The following is a 17,918-nucleotide window of genomic DNA, read 5'->3' on the forward strand; positions in this document are numbered from 1 at the left end:
ACAATAGATAGTTTAACTATTATTCTACATATTCTATTTCTATACAGTGCTTATTATAGTGTGTTTTTATATATACCATTTATTTTTGCTTATCTGTTTTATGAGGATTTCTTGTTTTCTAAGAAAACAAAATCTGCTGAGGATCTCCGGTCCAAGATCTTCGGAAACTTTTCACAGTCATTTTAAAATGTGAATTATCTTTTTAAATTGTAAATGTATAGCAATTCCAATATCTAGAAAAATTACTGAGAGGGAAAAGAAACGGCTGAATATAGCAGGGACACACAACAAGGAAATACGTGTACAGCATTCTGGTGGGAAATCTTCGTGAGCAGACGTAGGTCGATCTGCACTGTTCTTTCTTCGAAACTCGTTTCAAAATGAAAACTTGACAGTCCTGTTTTGATACCCTCTCAGTGTCTAAAAATACCCAATCTTCACCGAATACATAAGAACTTATATTTCTCCGAATACATAAGAATTCATATTCCTCTGAATGCCTAAGAATTCATTTCCTCATGTTATGGACTGAAATTCTAGTAATAAAACTACGGTTTATACTGTTTCAGTGTTTGTCTGATCCGTATAGAATAGATATTTCACCAAGAGTCGTTGTGTGTCCTTGATGTAGGGGCGTAGCTTTGTTATTGGTCCAATTGGCTATAATCATTGTGCTTATCGTTGCTTTTTACATTTTAAGATGTATCGGGCCTGTCGTTGAGCTTGGGAGTAGTAGGAGAGGTGGTCGAAAATAAGCAGTACTTAATTCAGTGCTTTGACTGTAAAAAGTGATCCTCCTAATACAAAGGTAATCTTGCGGGGTTTGTGACTGTGCGGAAAAAGAAGATGTTAGCAAGGGCTATCGAAATCCAAATCAAATGTAAAAAAATACCTCCAATTTTCTTTTTGGACTGTAACAGCCCTTGCTAAGATCTTAGTTTCCCGCGTTATCATAAACCGCGCAAAAATATCTCTGAATTAGGAGGCACAGTTATCAGACCATCCCAAGATGCGCACAACGTATGCGCAGTAGAAAAAGGTGGACTACCATTAACTCAATCTCGTACCCAGAGTCCTCAGGCTTTTTTGTCAGTGGGTGGGCGCCGGGAGAGACTCTATGGTACTGGAATTTTATTACCGCAGGATTTCTGCGGTAAAACAATGCAAGCTTTTACGGGGCAGCCAATCAAAAAATGTGATTTTTTTCGAATTCTCCAGAGTCTCTCCTGAGGACCCTGGTTACGAGATTGCCCTTAACTGGGTTAGAAGTGCTTGCTCAGCGATTTTCGAATTTTTGTTAAAGGACTTCTAGTTCTAATACTGGTCTTTTATCTTAGCTATATACATTCGCAGCTTTGAAATGACTTTCAATCAATACTCAAGCTCGTCTTCCTTGCTGATTAGCTTTTGATTAGTTAGCGTTCTTTAGTTATGAGCGAAGCAATAAAAGCTTATTGAAAAATGTTGGTTTTGCGAGATTCGTATAGATTCTTTTTTCTGGCCAGTTTAATGTCCTTTAGTCATATTACACGCTTAATCATGGGCTACCGTTAATGCCCGTTCGGCGTTCCGCTTATACTAATCTACATAGTGCAAAACGTGAGAATATATATTGTGAATACATAATGTTCCCGCCACTCCACGTGTCCAGGCCCTCCACGCCATCACATCTCTCCCCCATTTGCGGATAAAGTTCAAGGGTGCATTAGTCTATGTGGTGCAAAATACAACAAAATAAACGAATAAATATTGTTATTCACAGACAAAGTTTTTGTATCTAGTGTCCTTTGTAGACGTTATTTTCCTCCTGGGCCTGTCACGGGGTAAAAGAGCCTATGGAGTGTTCAACCTCGTTCCCAGGGAAGAGGAGAGACCCTGGGAACGAGGTTGTGGAGTGTTTTCATTCACGTGACTACCAGCCATATTGGTTTACTGAAACAAAAGAAAGTATTTGCATAAAAATAGAGTTCAATTCCCAGAGGTTTCGTTTGGGACACCAACATGGCTGCCGTTTCTTTGTTTTGGGACACCAACATGGCCGCAGTGACGTCATGTGAAAACACTCTATTGACAAAAAGTTAAACTCGGGCGACCCAAAATAGTGCATTACGTCATGATTAATCATTAAGAACAGACACATGAAAACGAGGTAGGGAAATTCCCTCCACTTCCGCTCAAAATGGCCGCCTAAGAACTTGATATGGTCTTCTATGGTCGTGTTTACTACGTTTTAACTTGAAGGTAGATGAATTAGTTTTGAAAACAGCATGGAAGAAGTTTCCCAAAAGTACATACTCCTCCAGGATCGTGTGGGTTACACTGTAGAAAGAAACATTGTGTCACTTGTTCTGCCGACGAAACAGTCACCGACGCAAGTATTGCGGGGTGAGTTATTAGAGGCTCTTCCCGAAGCTGAACAGCCGACCGATGCTTCAAAGATAGCTCTTGTTGGAATTGATCGTAAATCCTTACGTCTCGAATGTGGCATGGAATGTATAACTCGACTTACAGAAGAAGACGCTAACTTGCTTTTGGCTATTTCGTCACTTCGAGAGAGATGTGAGACTTACATGGACAAAGCGCTCCTTGATTTTGGGCGAAATATTGGAACAGAAAGTAAGGTTTTCGTTACTGTGAAAGGCGTTTCCAGGAAACTGCCTGGTATTGTGTGGTACAAGGGAGAGTTACTATCATGCAGTGGGACAAGGTTTGGAGTCGAACTGATTGTAAGTATAAGGTTTTACATGTTAAAACGTTTAATATGTGAGTTTGATGTACCACCAATAATGATGTTAACCAAGGTGTTAACTTGTGTGACAGCATCCTTTTGTTTATGGACCAATCCCAGTTTTCCGTTACTGCCAGTGTGCAGAGAATGGCACGTACACGTGTGATTATTGTTCAGTTTTCACACACGTTTTGTGCTGCCATGCGAATATGTTCCAATCTGAGTTACCATAAGCTTTTACTGTTTCTAACTTGAAGGTTTGGTTACCCACAGAAAAGGAACCAGAATGGTCGTAACATTTACAAATACAGCAGAACAATTTGTTACCTTCATTGTTCACGATGTGATGTTGTGTAGTTCCAGAAAATATCCATACCTACCCCACGGAGGGTCACGGAAATTCCGAGGGGTAGGGGGGTCTGAAAGAGGTAAATTTCCGAAGGGGAGGGGGGTACACGAGGAGTTTTCTTTCCAGAGGGTTCAGCGCTCCAAGCTCATTTTTTCCATAAGTCGCCTTTTGGCGACCTTCATTTTTAAAATGGTCGCCAATGGAAAATTTTGGTCGCCAAAAATTGTCGTTTCATTAACGCAAGACACTTCATGCTACTTACATGAAGGAGCTACTGCTGAACATTGTAAACGGAAATAAATCGTGTTTTTAACACTCCATTGTTACTTGTCTGCGGGTTGTAAACGCAGTACAAGATGGCAAAAACAGGCAAAGACATTTATGAGAGGTAACCAGAACAATTTACTACAAAGTCGGATGTTGAAACCCGGAACATGTATTTGCAGTTATATCATTAATTGAAACAAATCTGATCAGATACGATTACGTGAATACACATTTGTTCGTGCCGAAAATAGTTCGTTGTGAAAATAGTTCACAAGCAGTCAGAAATCGTAAAGTTCCATTTAGCGACTCATCTCCCTTCATTAAAACTGACGCTGAATTATACAAACAATTCCCGTCCCCGGAAACTTGAAGAGCCCGTAGACCACGTGGAAGATTTTCATCATCCGGAATCAATGCTGTTCCAAGTGAATCTTCTTCATAGTTGTTGAAGGTTAGTTCCGAGATGCTTTTCTTATGGAGAATTTCCTCGTGTTCTCCCTTTAACTTGATGACTTTTTCAGTTGCTGACGGATCGCCGCTTGCGAATGGATCGCGTACTTTTTCAAACATTCTCTCGAAGTCTGTCATTCTTCATTACTATTTCCTCAGCAAGAGCAATAGAAATAAGCAAATGACAGCCAGCTACGCGCGAATGGGGATTTCACATCAGTTTATTGACAGCAGCGCTGCGCATAAAAGACTACACAGACATTTGACCTCCAGCTGTGATTCAGACAAAGAACTCCTCTTTGTCTTATCTGCATGAGAATGTGGTATGGGAAAGTCTCGGGGGAGAGTGGTGTTGCCGAAAACTTTGACGCGGTTTTTATTGATATTTTTGCAAGAAAATCACGTTTACCACTGATTTCGTCGATTTTTTATATCCAAAACAAATCCCGCTCATACAAAGCCTTTGAGCTGACTGCATGTAAACTTTGTCATTCACCAAGGGGTCTATCTATTTTTAGTAATTGTGCACAGCACCATCAACTCCACGTGTTGCCTAACCTGCGAGAGCATCCGGTTTTTTCGGCACTAGCTTCACAAATCACAACGCTTGTGAAACTAGAGCTGATAAAAATGAATTCTCTCGCAGGCTACGTGTAGCCAGATCAGCGTGAAAAGTGCCTGACTTAACTTTTCTCACGGGAAATTTAATATTTCTTCATGAAACACATTTACCCCAACAAAAGTATTTTTATTGATGAATTTAATAAAAAACAGCTTTTATTTAAAAAAAAAAAAAAAAAAAACCGCAATAAACGCTGTCAAAAATTTAACTGTTTCTGTCGGGGTGGCCTGGGTGTAAGTCAACCCCCGCCGGAAGTGGTTTGGGCTCTCCCCAGTTTCTCCCACCTGAGTTTTCAAAATGGCCGCTCAATGAATTCGAAGCTGCTATACGCAGATCGTTATGCCAGAACTGTACACATGTCTTGCCATGCAAGAGGAACAGATTCATCATTGCATTTACACAGAAGAAAAGCTTGGTAATATTTCTTTAATTTAACGATGATTCAGTTAACAAGCGATAAAACGTGAAGTCAACTTTATTCTTTTGAGCTTATATCCTTTGGTCGCCAAATGGCGACTTTCGCCGATAATTCAGTCGCCAATTTTTTTTTCACTCGCCATGGCGACCAAAATGGTCGCAGCTTGGAGCGCTGGGGTTTGAAATGCGATCGAAAAAAACACTTACGTACTTTGCCAATTGATTCAGGTAACCAAACAAAATGAAACGTTCTGTCCGTTAAGATAAACGTAAGATTCTTTGTCATATATTTTCCATTATTGTTCCAGCTTCGTACGACACAGAAAACACTCCGGAGCAATGCAACATGTTTAACATTAAGTCGAACAAAATGGCCGACTACAAAATTATCTTCCCCAGTCCCCTGACTGCGCGAGCAAGCGGAAATGGGTATCGAGCGGAAGTGAGCATTTTCTCTCTTCTCTTTTGCGCACTTCCGCTCGCTTTTCATTTACATTCGCTTGTGCTTCTCATTCGTTGGAAATTTTTAAAATATGCGGCAAATAACCGGTCGGATCATTTATAACTTTACGGTGCATGATTTTATTGCTACGCGATCTTGTTTATATTTAACAGAACATGGTTCGGTAGCCGGCAAAAAAGGAGAGTGTAAAACTAAAAGTCAAAGATCAAACAAGCAAAGCGAACGACAATGAAAACACTTAGGCATTCCGATAGAAAGAGGAAACAACCGGCTAAACTACAGGAGTCTGCAGATTCACCGAATCATTTAACCCATGTTGGAACTGTAGTGGATGTGCTGTGGACTGAGGAAGAATTGGAAGGAACAAACTGGGAACCAGGATGGTATCGCGGAGAGGTGCAGCAATACGACGAAGATGACGACATGTTGTACATTTTATACTTTAAAGATCGTGCTGTATTTAGCTTAAACGCAACTGGTGCTTTTTCAGATGGCATTATTCGTGCAGTCAGTTGACTGAGATTACTCTGTATATTTCATTTGTTTATAAAGTGCAATTTCGAACGTTCAATAACTAGGTTATCGTACATTTTCATCGTTATCCGTATAGTAACGAGTTTGTAAATGTTAGCAAAGTCGATTCAATGCCGTTTGTCTTGAAGAACCTGTAACCATGGACGGAGTCGTTGTTAGTTTCAACTGAACTTAAGATTTTTGTTTCACGCATGAAATGCGTGACAAGTTAAAAAATACTTAAGGCATAAAAAGAATTTACTATCATTTACAAACTACAAAGACAAAATGTATGACTTTATTGATGTATGCCTTTGGTAAAAGACAAATTTAAGCGACATTTGACAAACAGGTGTTTTAAAAACATGTTGCGTGACGGCTTACGGCTTCCCGCTGATAAGCGAAGTACGCACGAAATATATGAACAGCACTGTTCACAAATTATACTGGATAAAAATTACACCTGCAACATACAAAAATATCATAAGGAGATTAACAGTGGGTAACATTTAGGTATTTTTCAGAGTTTCGCTGTGAAAGCTGAAATAAGTATGCAATAATATAATTAATTGCGTGTAAAATGTAATTCGATATGTTGTTTTGACTAAGCGTAAATTAAAACTTCGACTGGTTTATTTGAAACAGGGCTTCTGATATTATGCGATGTTGCGATTTCGCATAATTGACCTAAAATCGCAACAAATCGCATAATTCATGAAAAATCGCAGAATTTGTACAAAATCGCACAATTTAAGAAAGAAAGAGCAAAAATCTTGCTTAATGTTAAGTTCTCCGATAATTTGAATGTTATCTCAAGGAGTTTTTTCTTTCAAAAGGCGTCAAAAATCACCTGGAAGCGTTCCTTGGTTGAACAAGCGAACAAACAGGCGTTCTATGCTTCATATTACGTGTTGGGGACCTGGTGCTGGTTTTCAATATTAAGCGAGTGATCATTGGCACGGAATAAACAATCCTTTTATGTAAATACACCAATCACAATCATTGATATATTTTTAAGATGTCATTTGATCCCTTCAGACTTGCGATGTAGGTATTGGCGTGAAAAGTGCTCGATAGTCGCTTCCAGTATGTAGCTATTTTGTTTTAATTGAAACAAGCATCCTCATTATGGATAAGTTTGTTGTTAAAACGCCAAGCGCTTCTTCGCAGGAGAAAAAAAGATCGCACCTTCCTGTAAATCAAAAGACAGGGCAAGAAGGAAGGAATTTTTCATGTTGACGATGGTCTGTTGTTTTTTTCTTCGTGCAACATAGTGGTTGATCATCTTCGAAAGTTTGTGACCTTGAAGCTTAGTCACACGTACAAGCGGAATGCGGAAAAAATGCGGATGGGAAGCAACAAACGCTGATTTGACCAAATTAGCAATATCTGATTTTCAATAATTTGAAATGAGACAACAAATGATTTATTTCAGCTGTTTCTTCATTTCTCTGTGCTCTAATTGCCTCTTGAACAGCAAAAAAACGGATTATGCTCCTCTTAGACCTAATAAAACAAGGTTTAATTAGCTAAAATGAAATCGCATAATTTGCCGCATAATAGACCTTTCTTGACGCATAGTTTCCAAATTTTTTTTGCACCCTATCAGAAGCCCTGTTGAAAGCGCGTAAACTTTTAGTCATCTATTCATGGGTAAATTTGAACAACACGCCATTGGAAACGCTCCTCTCAAGCCCTTCGTTTGGTGGAGGTTCATCGATGATGTCTTTATGATATGGACAGAAGGAGAGGAACAGCTTAAAGATTTCATCAGATACTTAAACTCTATTCACGCGAGTATCAAATTTACCCATGAATACTCAAATTCCTCTCATCAGACACTCCCTTTCCTAGATGTCCAAGTCCACCTCAGCAACAACCACATCCAAACAGATCTCCACACAAAACCCACAGACAAGCATCAATACCTCCTCAAAACTTCATGCCACCCGAACCACACTAAACAAACTATTCCATTCAGCCTTTTCCTGCGAATCCGTCGCATATGCTCTACTGACGCTTTCTTTGATAAACGAAGCGAAGAACTCATCAAGCACCTGGTCCAACGTGGTTATAGCCGCTATTCCCTACAAAAAGATGCAAATCGCGTACGAGCCATCCCACGTCACGCAACACTACAGCCACAAGAACAGAAAGCCACAAAAACAGACAGAACACCCTTCGTCATATCCTTCAATCCTGCACTTCCCAAAATCTCATCTATTGTGAAAAAACATATCAACATCCTCCAGTCCTCCGCCAACTGCAAACAAGTTTTCCCTCATCCACCAGTTATCGCCTACAAACGTAACGCAAGTCTACGTGATCTCCTGGTCCATTCCGAGCTACCTCAAAACAAGCCCTCCAACCAACAACCCGCTGGCATTCATAAATGCAACCACCCACGATGCCTAACTTGCTCATTTCTCCAAGAAGGTCAAACGAACTACACTTTTTTCAACACTAACGAATCACGCAAAATTTCTGACTACATATCTTGTAATTCCAAAAACCTAATCTATTTAATTCAATGTAAGAAGTGCCACTCCCAATACATTGGGGAGACAAAGCGCAAACTTAATGAACGTTTCGGGGAGCATCGCAGATCTATCCTGAATCACCATCAACTACTCAACCCCACTCCTGTCTCGCTACATTTCAACCAACCTGGCCACTCAATCAACGACGTCCAACTAATCCCGCTTGAACTTATACGCAGCAAACGTGACTCAGTTAGAAAGGCTCGTGAAGCTCATTTAATCAACAAAGCTAAAACATTGCACCCTCTTGGTATAAATAGACGTGACGAAACACGCCAATGACATGTCTCACACTTAGTCCTAAACAACCAATCATTGTCACGCATTTTATATTTTAAATCTTCTTTGTAACGATCCTTTTATGTTTCTCACTTTTCTTTTTCGTTCAGCCCCCGAGGAAGGTTTGTATTGCAAACCGAAATATCGGGCAAAAAAATTTGTTTTTTTAAAAAACAAATATATTTCAGTGATTCTAGCTTTTGTTGTTTGCTCTCTCAAGCTTGTCACCTCCGCCGTTGGGATCAGTCTGCCGTTAATATTTTCTAAACTTTTAGTACTTTCTTAGATTCTTGAGAGAAAACTTGTTTCAGTTGAATGGAGAAAAGGTCAGCTACTATGACATTTGGGTGTTAATAAGCTCTTCTAAGTCATTCGTTAGTTTGAACACTTCAACGTGAGGGAACGCATCTGCATATACGTCTAGAATTTTCCACGGTCATTTTTAGGAAGATTAAATCTCACAGCCTTATTCTTTTGTAACCCAGCAGTTTTGTTTCTGACCTAGTAAATATTTCATAAATAATTTATAACATATTTTTAATAGCGAACGTGGTGTGGCTTAATTACAATTGTTTGGCACCCTACAGTGAAAAACATGCCGCTTTATGTCTTCATCTGAGGTGTAACTATAAACAGCTGCGGCTAAGTTTTATTACAATACTAACGAGATCAAAATAAATGTGTAAAGTCTTGTTATTTGTGGATATGGAATTTCCAAGGGGTAGGGGGGACCAAATGGAAAAATCATGGAAATTCCAGGGGGTGGGGGGAGTACTATGAAGCCCCTTGGAACGGAAAATCCTGGGGGGTGGGGGGTCGACCTTGAAAAAACCCTCCGTGGGGGGGGGGGGGGGGTATGGATATTTTCTGGAACCACACATTCGAGCCAGCCAAGCATGGCTTTCCATGATGGATTGAATACTCTCTTACATTTCTTGGTTTCATCCTTTCTTTTTCTTTTCTTTTTTTTGTTTTTGGTTTGTTTTTAAAATTTATGGGAGGTGGAGGTTTGTAATTTGAGAGAAACCTGATTTTTAGGTTTGGCTTGTGAACATGCTAAATTTGGGGATCTCTTCAGTTTTGTGGGTCCCCTTTCCAGTGACAGAAACTCTTTTCGAGGAAAACTCTCCTGCACAAGCCGGACCAGTTTTGGTTAACAGGCAATCAACAGGGAGTCATGAGTGCGATTGGCCACAAAAATGGTCAGTTTAGAGTAGCTTCCCAGGGTCTCACTCATTCATTCTTGTAAACTTACCAGTTTTGACTTCCTTGTGACCCAACTATCTGCTCTTGGGTCTCCGAGGATGATGCTAGACATAACCCAGCTAACATTTCATGAATGTGTATCATACCATTTAAAACTCTTGTGTGATTTTTAATTTTTTTAATGCATGTACAAAAATTTACAACAGTATTGTAAATCATTATCAAACAATTATTATCAATGCTTTTTTGTTTTTTAATCAAAAAGGCAACTTTTGGGCTGTTTTCAAGTCAAAATTAGCAATTTGAATTAATGTGTGCTGGTTAAGTGAAACAAACATTTTTTGGGCTGGTTCTTAGACCCCGAGTAGACCCTTCAAAGTAATATATTTATTGTTGGGTATTATCAATCCAAACTTCATCTATTATATTGATTATTGGTTTTGTCAATTGGGCATAATGTAGCATGATAGGAGTACGACTGTACATGAAAAATTTGATAAGAAAAATACTCTGATTGTCAGATTGGGTGAGGCAGTGCGTATTACATGCATTGGACGAATTTCTCAGCCCTTTCTAAAGCTTAAATGCATGCATACATTCCCTTTTACATGTTAATAATAATTAATTTATTATGTTCATTTGGCTATGAAAAATTTGACAGCCGCTTCACTGGGTTAAATTTTAGACCACAGAGTTAATTAGTAAGCAATGGTGGCAGTGCTTTAGTCTCGATTTCCGCCGTCTCCCGGGTCCAGTCTGTGGGTGTGGGCTCATTTTCCCGAACAGCGGCTGGTAATCGAGCTTAGCAATGCTTGCAATCTGTTCTATTATTCAACAAAATTGCTATTGTAATAATTTCATCGGGCATTGCGGCGTATTTTGCGTGCTAAAACGAAGAATTCAGCGGGCTAACTGCTCTGAGCCAATAAGAAAGAAGGAAATAATGTAACCAGCCAATCAGAACTGGAGGCCATTCAACTGTTCGCCCCTTTTTTTGTTTGTTTGACTGGAAGCGCTGCCATCTGCAAAGAGATTGTTTTGAGCTACAAAATCGATGGAAAACCCAACGAAGAAGCAAATTCTCAGTCGTCTGAGCTAGATGAAGAGGACTTTAATAGAGAAACCCGTGAGCGATGGTGGAAATAATGCCTGTAGTAGCTCCACGGCCGGAGGCGAGGTGAATATAACTTGTCTTCTTTGAGCGAAACTAGCTCAGTTCAGTAAGCAATTGCACAATTAATTTTAACAGTCGTAAGAGACTATTTTTTCCCTTTTACAAAATTCTTTTATTTTTTCCTTTTGAAAACTTAGAAGCAAAGATTCTTTTGACAAAATTTGTGGTGTTCTGCCAAAGTTTTAAGTTTTTGTGACAACAAAAGCTTTTGTACGATAAAATAAACGCCGACGCAATTCCGGCAGCGTTCACAGAAGATATCGCGATTACTTATTGTATTGTCTTTGATTCCTTTTCTGAATGTGCGGTTCCAGAAAATATCCATACCCCACCCACGGAAGGGATTTTTCTTATGGCCCCCCTGTAACGATATTGATCGTATTCTATTTAGCGTATCACTTCCGGTCGATATTGACGTCACCTTGTACCATGGTAACGGACCATGCTTTCCGGTTTTACCTTGTATCGCTTTACCGGGATTAAAACAACGAAGTTCTTCTTTAGCTGCTTGTGATCTGTTTCTCTGTTCTTCTTACGAACTCGTTACATGGTGTCAGAATCGGGATTTCTCCTTTCAGAACAATCGCCTGGAATACCTAGTGAAGTTTAATAGCGACTTAATTCCGTATGGGCGACACAGAAGGAGAATCGCCGCCGGGCTCTCAACAAGCTCCACCAGCCCCGCAAGCACCTCAACCACTAGCTTCACAATTACCCGCAGCTCCTCAGTTTATTCAGTCAACGATCCCCTTACCGTCCAAACTAGAGTTGAAAGGGAATCTTGCAGTCAATTGGAAACGTTTCAAGCGTCTGTGGACGAACTATGAGATCGCCTCGCGCCTTCGAACCCAAACAAGTGAGCTTCGTACGGCGACACTGTTGACCTGTATCGGACCTGACATCTTGGAGATATACGATGGTTTGCCGTTCGCAAACGATGAGGAGAAGACAAACGTGGACAAAGTAATAGAGCTTCTAGAGGCTTACTTCATCGGTGAGACAAATGAAATCTATGAAGCTTATGTGTTCAATCAGAAAGTGCAGGAAGTCGGTGAGTCATTTGATTCATTTCTTACAACCTTACGTTCGCTGGCTAAAACATGCAATTTTGGTAGCATGCTAGATCGAATGATCAGAGACAGAGTTGTCGTAGGTATCAGAGATAACGCAACTCGGAAAAAACTACTTGCTGAGAACAAACTAACGCTAAACAAGTGCATTGATATTTGCCGTGCGAGCGAAACCACATCGAAACAACTCAAAGAGATGACTCAGACAGAAGAAGTTAGCGCCGTTACCACAGGGAACCCAAAGTCTAAGAATTTCGCGTCTAAGAAGTTTGCGAATCAATACAAATCACTACCGCTGATTAGGTGCAAGTTCTGTCACAAAACTCATCCTCGAAAAAAGGAACTCTGCCCAGCATGGCAGCGCGAGTGCAGCCAGTGTGGCGGGATGAATCACTTTCCAGTAGCGTGCAGCAGCCTGAAGGCCAGCAAACAGCACAACGCTAAGCGAGTGCACAGCATTGAGCAGGAATTTCTAGAATGCAATGATGGGGAAGGTAGTGATGATGATTATCTGTTCAGTGTTGAATCTGTTGGCACACTGCATGTCAATAACAGTCCCAAAAAACTTTATGCTAACATGTGCTTGAGAGATGAAACAGTAAAGTTCCAGTTGGACTGTGGTGCTACAGTCAATATCCTCCCAGCTGATATCTATCAGAAGGTTTACAATGACCCTAACATGACACGCCTTCAGAAAACTCAAACCACACTAGTCATGTTCAACAAATCTGAGCTGAAACCTTTGGGGTGTATCAAGGTAGAAACTCTTAACCCCAAGAATGAACAGTGTTTCCTCACGGAATACACCGTCGTCTCCAATGGGCACACAGCGCTCCTAGGTGCCCAGTCAATTCAGCAGTTTGGTCTCATCACTGTGAACACTGACAATATAATGTCTGTTTCTGATGCAATTCCCGCACAGCCTGATGTAGTGAGCGAGTTTGAAGATGTGTTCTCGGGAGAAGGAAAGTTACCGGACAAGCTCCACCTTGAGATTGACAAGTCTGTACCGCCTGTGGTTCTCCCAGTGAGGAAGGTCCCCTTTGCAGTGCAGGAACCGCTAAGACAGGAACTAGAGCGTCTAGTTACAAAAGGGATCCTAGAACCAGTGGATGTACCTACTGACTGGGTTTCATCAATGGTGGTGGTCAAGAAAGCCAACGGGAAGATAAAGCTGTGTATCGACCCAAAACCCCTAAATCAAGCGCTCAGAAGGAACTACTACCCCTTGCCAGTAATTGATGATCTTCTCCCTCAGCTAACAAATGCCAAAGTCTTCAGCGTAGTGGATGCTAAGAACGGTTTCTGGCATGTTCAGCTTGATGAGGAGAGCAGCCTGTTGACTACGTTCGGTACCCCGTGGGGCAGATACCGATGGACCCGCATGCCATTTGGAATTTCACCCGCCCCGGAAGAATTCCAGAGACGACTGGAGCATGCACTAGAAGGTCTAGACGGAGTGAAGCCCATATTCGATGATATTCTCATCTTTGGTGCAGGACAAACGCAAGCCGAAGCACTGTCTGACCATGATATAAAGCTGAGAGCACTGTTCGAGCGTTGTCGCACTAAAGGCATTAAGCTGAACAAAGAAAAGCTAAAGCTCCGCCTTCCAGAAGTGAAGTTCATGGGACATGTGATATGTCAAGATGGACTAAAACCAGACCCAGACAAGGTGCAAGGTATCAGGGAGATGCCAACTCCGACCAGCAAGCAAGATGTCAAGAGACTTCTGGGCATGGTTAACTACTTGCAAAAATTCATGCCTAACTTATCTGAGGCAACTGCCCCAATGAGAGATCTCCTGAAAGAAACGAACCAGTTCCATTGGGATGAGCAAGTGCAGGGACGCAGCTTCGAACAGCTCAAGGAAATACTCAGTGCCGCTCCTGTACTTAAGTTCTTCGATCCAACTGATGATGTAGAGTTACAGTGTGATGCATCTGAAAGAGGACTGGGTGCCTGTCTTATGCAGGGAGGCCAACCTGTGGCCTATGCGTCACGGTCTTTGACTGACACAGAGGCTAACTATGCGCAGATAGAAAAGGAAATGCTGGCAATCCTTTTCGGAGTAGAGCGGTTTGAGCAATGTGTGTATGGCCGACCTGTTCTGATACAAACGGACCATAAACCCTTGGAGAGCATATTCAGGAAGAGCTTACTCAGTGCTCCCAAACGTCTGCAACGAATGTTGCTGAGATTACAGAAGTTTGACCTGCATGTTGAGTACAAGAAAGGATCAGAAATGTACTTAGCGGACACTCTGAGTAGAGCATTCCAAGTATGCAAGGGCACGCAGAAAGATGCAGTTGAGGATGTCGTGTACATAGAGGAGATGAGAGGGAACACAGAAAGAGAGCTAGAGAGCATCAATATGATACAGTACCTACCAGTATCTGAAGAAACTCAAGCTCTGATCCAGCAAGCAACAGAGTCTGATGCTACCCTACGAGAGCTGAAGTCAATCATCAGGAAAGGTTGGCCACCTACCAGGGAAGAAGCTTCAGCTAGTATCAGAGATTACTTCCCTTTCCGCGAAGAGCTATCACTGCAGAATGGATTAGTCTTTAAAGGTGAAAGACTACTTATCCCCACAAGCGTGAGAGAAGACATGTTGACGAAGATACATGCAAGCCACATCGGCATCCAAGGCTGTTTACGAAGAGCGAGAGAAGTAATGTACTGGCCAGGTATGAACAAGGATGTCGAACAGTGCGCTGCAAAGTGTGAAGTATGCAACAGCAAACCAGCAGCGCAAGGCAAAGAACCCATGATATGTCATGAAATACCGAGTAGACCATGGGAGAAGATTGCGGTTGATCTGTTTGAGCTAAATGGTACTGAGTACATGGTCACCGTTGACTACTACTCCAGCTTCTTTGAAGTTGACAGACTGACAACCAAGAAAGCAGAAGAAGTTATCAAGAAGCTCAAGGCGCACCTATCCAGGCACGGCATTCCAGATCAGCTGATTTCAGACAACGGGCAACCATTTGCATCTGATAGCTTCCAAGAGTTCGCAAATACTTACAGCTTCGATCATGTGACCAGCTCCCCGACGTATGCTCAGTCAAATGGGAAGGTTGAGAATGCGGTGAAGACAGCGAAATCTCTCTTAGAGAAAGCCGCCAAGTCGAAGCAGGACCCGTATCTGGCACTGCTAGCCTGGAGGAACACTCCCTCAGAAACGCTCAGCACTTCACCTGTTCAGCGGTTATTCAGCAGAAGGACGAAGACTCTACTTCCAACGTCAAACCAACTATTGAAGCCGAAGATACCAGAGGACGTGAATCAGAAGATGAAGCTGCAGAAGGCTAAGCAAAGTATGCACTACAACAGAGGTGCCAAAGAATTAGAGGAGTTACGCCCAGGAGACGTAGTGCGAATCCAGCCTCAAAAGACACAGTTCGGGAAGAAGGAGTGGACCCAAGCTAGAGTCGAAGGGAAAGTCGACATTAGGTCCTATCAAGTCAGGACAGAGGATGGACGAGCGTATAGAAGGAATAGGAGACACCTGAGGCGCACACAAGAAGCTATGTGCAACAGTGAAGTCGAGGTGTTGTTGCCACCCAGAACCTTAGCCAACCCTGCCACCCCAAGTGCACGTGAGCAACAGTTGTCGGTACAACCTGCCACTTCAAACGTCACTGTGAGCAACGGTATCCAGCAGAGCACAGCACCAGTGCGGCAGGCAGACAAGCCACAAGTCGAGCAACCGGTATCATCTGCACAGAGCAAACCGGCTTCACCACCTGTGATGACAACACGTAGCGGACGAGTTGTCAGACCACCAATCCGCTATATGAACTCTCAGTCATAGATCAGCCTCGCTCAGAACGGACATGACAAGTTTTGATTTAATTTTATCGGACAGTGACATTTTGCTATTTTATTTCTGTTCTGTTTACTCTTGTGAAAGAAAGGGAGATGTAACGATATTGATCGTATTCTATTTAGCGTATCACTTCCGGTCGATATTGACGTCACCTTGTACCATGGTAACGGACCATGCTTTCCGGTTTTACCTTGTATCGCTTTACCGGGATTAAAACAACGAAGTTCTTCTTTAGCTGCTTGTGATCTGTTTCTCTGTTCTTCTTACGAACTCGTTACTCGTTACTCGTTACTCCTCTGGATTCTCCAAAATCAGCCCACAAAATTTACCCCCCTCCCCTCCGGAAATTCCAATTTTTCCACACACCCCCTGGAAATAATATTTGCCTCCTGAACTATAATATTGTCTTACCGTGTTTTTACTTAGTTCATCGGGATCAGAGAACTGTTTTCTGTCTATTCCAAATTACTATGTACGGTCACGATATATAGTTCAATGTTGACGCAATAATTCAGTTCAAACAGTATTTTTCACGCTGGCGAATGACAACGAAAAATGCGACAAATGCGTCTGCCAGCAGAGACGATATAGTTTGAAGTGACAGAAGTACCTAGTTAAATAATATGTGTGGTAGACATTCAAGCGAGTGTAATTTACAGGATTTACTCGTCTTATTTTCACAACATGGGCTTCCCTTACCAGCTGCTGTTCAGGAAAATGACCGTACTCGAGCGGCGACAGAAATCAAGCTTAATTCATTTATTTTTACATCTGCGGCTCGGGAGCAAAATGCAAACAAACAAAAATTGAACATATCGGAATTATGGAACCGGTCGGTCTGGAAAAAACAGATATATTATTTATACACCCCCCCCCCCCCTCAGGAATTTCCTGGACCCTTGACCCCCCCACCCCTCTGGAATTTCCAATCCCCTCCGTGGGGGAGGTATGGATATTTTCTGGAACCACACAATGCCCTCTGAAATTATTATTATAATAGTAATAGAGTTGATGTTCTTGGGCGTAAATATGTTTTTGGCCCTTCTCAGAACTCATTTTAGCTCGGGCTAAAATGGGCCTGAGTCGGGCCAAAAACATATTTACGCCCACGAACATCAACTCTATTGTTATATTAAATCAATGTTGAGATCCAAAAGTGTCAGGCTTTGCTTACCCAGCCAACCCAGGTTAAAATTCAGCTGAATACCCAAAATATTAAATAAATGATCTTGAAACCATCCACTGAAGATATTTCAGAAATGATGATGGACTACATGTATAAGCTTTAGTGAGCTTTTTGTGCAGAATATAGTTTCTGCTAAATGCCGATGATGAAATGCTATAAAAGCCCTGTACTGTAGTCTTTGGTGAAACTGCAATTTATTACAAGTCTAATATAAAAATAAAGTTCTAAGATATTATTAAAAATAAGCCAAAACCTCAATGCTGCAATCCCCAATGTTGTCCTCGATCTCAAATATGTAGCTCCCAAAATAACTGCAAAACTTGCCACTGACATCAAATCAAAACAACTGTGTACACAGCTCCTTACACAGTTTACCAATTAACTCTTAGCTTTCTATCAGTGTCAGCGCGAAGTTTGTTTTTGGGGGACTACATTTAATTGTTTGGTGAAACAATTTGCCTTTTTTATATTCCAGTCATGACAATAGATCAATCGTATATATTCAAGAGTTTTGATTGGCTTATGACTATGAGATATCAGCCATTGTATCATTTGCAACAAACAGTGGCTGTTAAATTGTCTTCTGGTCTTTCTTGCAAAATGAAATCTGCAATATCTAGCAACATTTCCAGCACTTGTTGGATACTGTATGGGATGATTATAGCCAAATTGGCACCATGTATGGAACGCCAACACTGTCATATGTCTTTCGATGTGTTTTATGTGCAGACGTCACGTCATTACATGTATGTGCAGTTCTTTTGCGTTTATATTGAGGCATTCTCCTTTTATGTGTGGTGTATACACAAATATATTACG

General features: G+C 41.4%; 1 protein-coding gene across 3 annotated transcripts in view; it reads left to right on the forward strand.

Annotated features, from left to right (window-relative positions):
• The first annotated feature begins 2,173 nt into the window (after positions 1–2,173).
• LOC146453369 (uncharacterized) overlaps positions 2,174–17,918 on the forward strand; it is a 75,222-nt gene continuing 59,477 nt past the window's right edge. For all 3 annotated transcript variants that reach the window (XM_085096703.1, XM_085096704.1, XM_085096702.1), the window contains exon 1: positions 2,174–2,726. In XM_085096703.1, coding sequence (XP_084952829.1) covers positions 2,268–2,726 — 459 coding nt within the window. In that variant the 5' untranslated portion in view covers positions 2,174–2,267. The remainder of the gene's footprint in view (positions 2,727–17,918) is intronic.

The sequence above is a fragment of the Pavona decussata genome, unplaced genomic scaffold, assembly GCF_977016875.1.
Source record: "Pavona decussata unplaced genomic scaffold, jaPavDecu1.1 SCAFFOLD_335, whole genome shotgun sequence".
Classification (NCBI taxonomy): domain Eukaryota; kingdom Metazoa; phylum Cnidaria; class Anthozoa; order Scleractinia; family Agariciidae; genus Pavona; species Pavona decussata.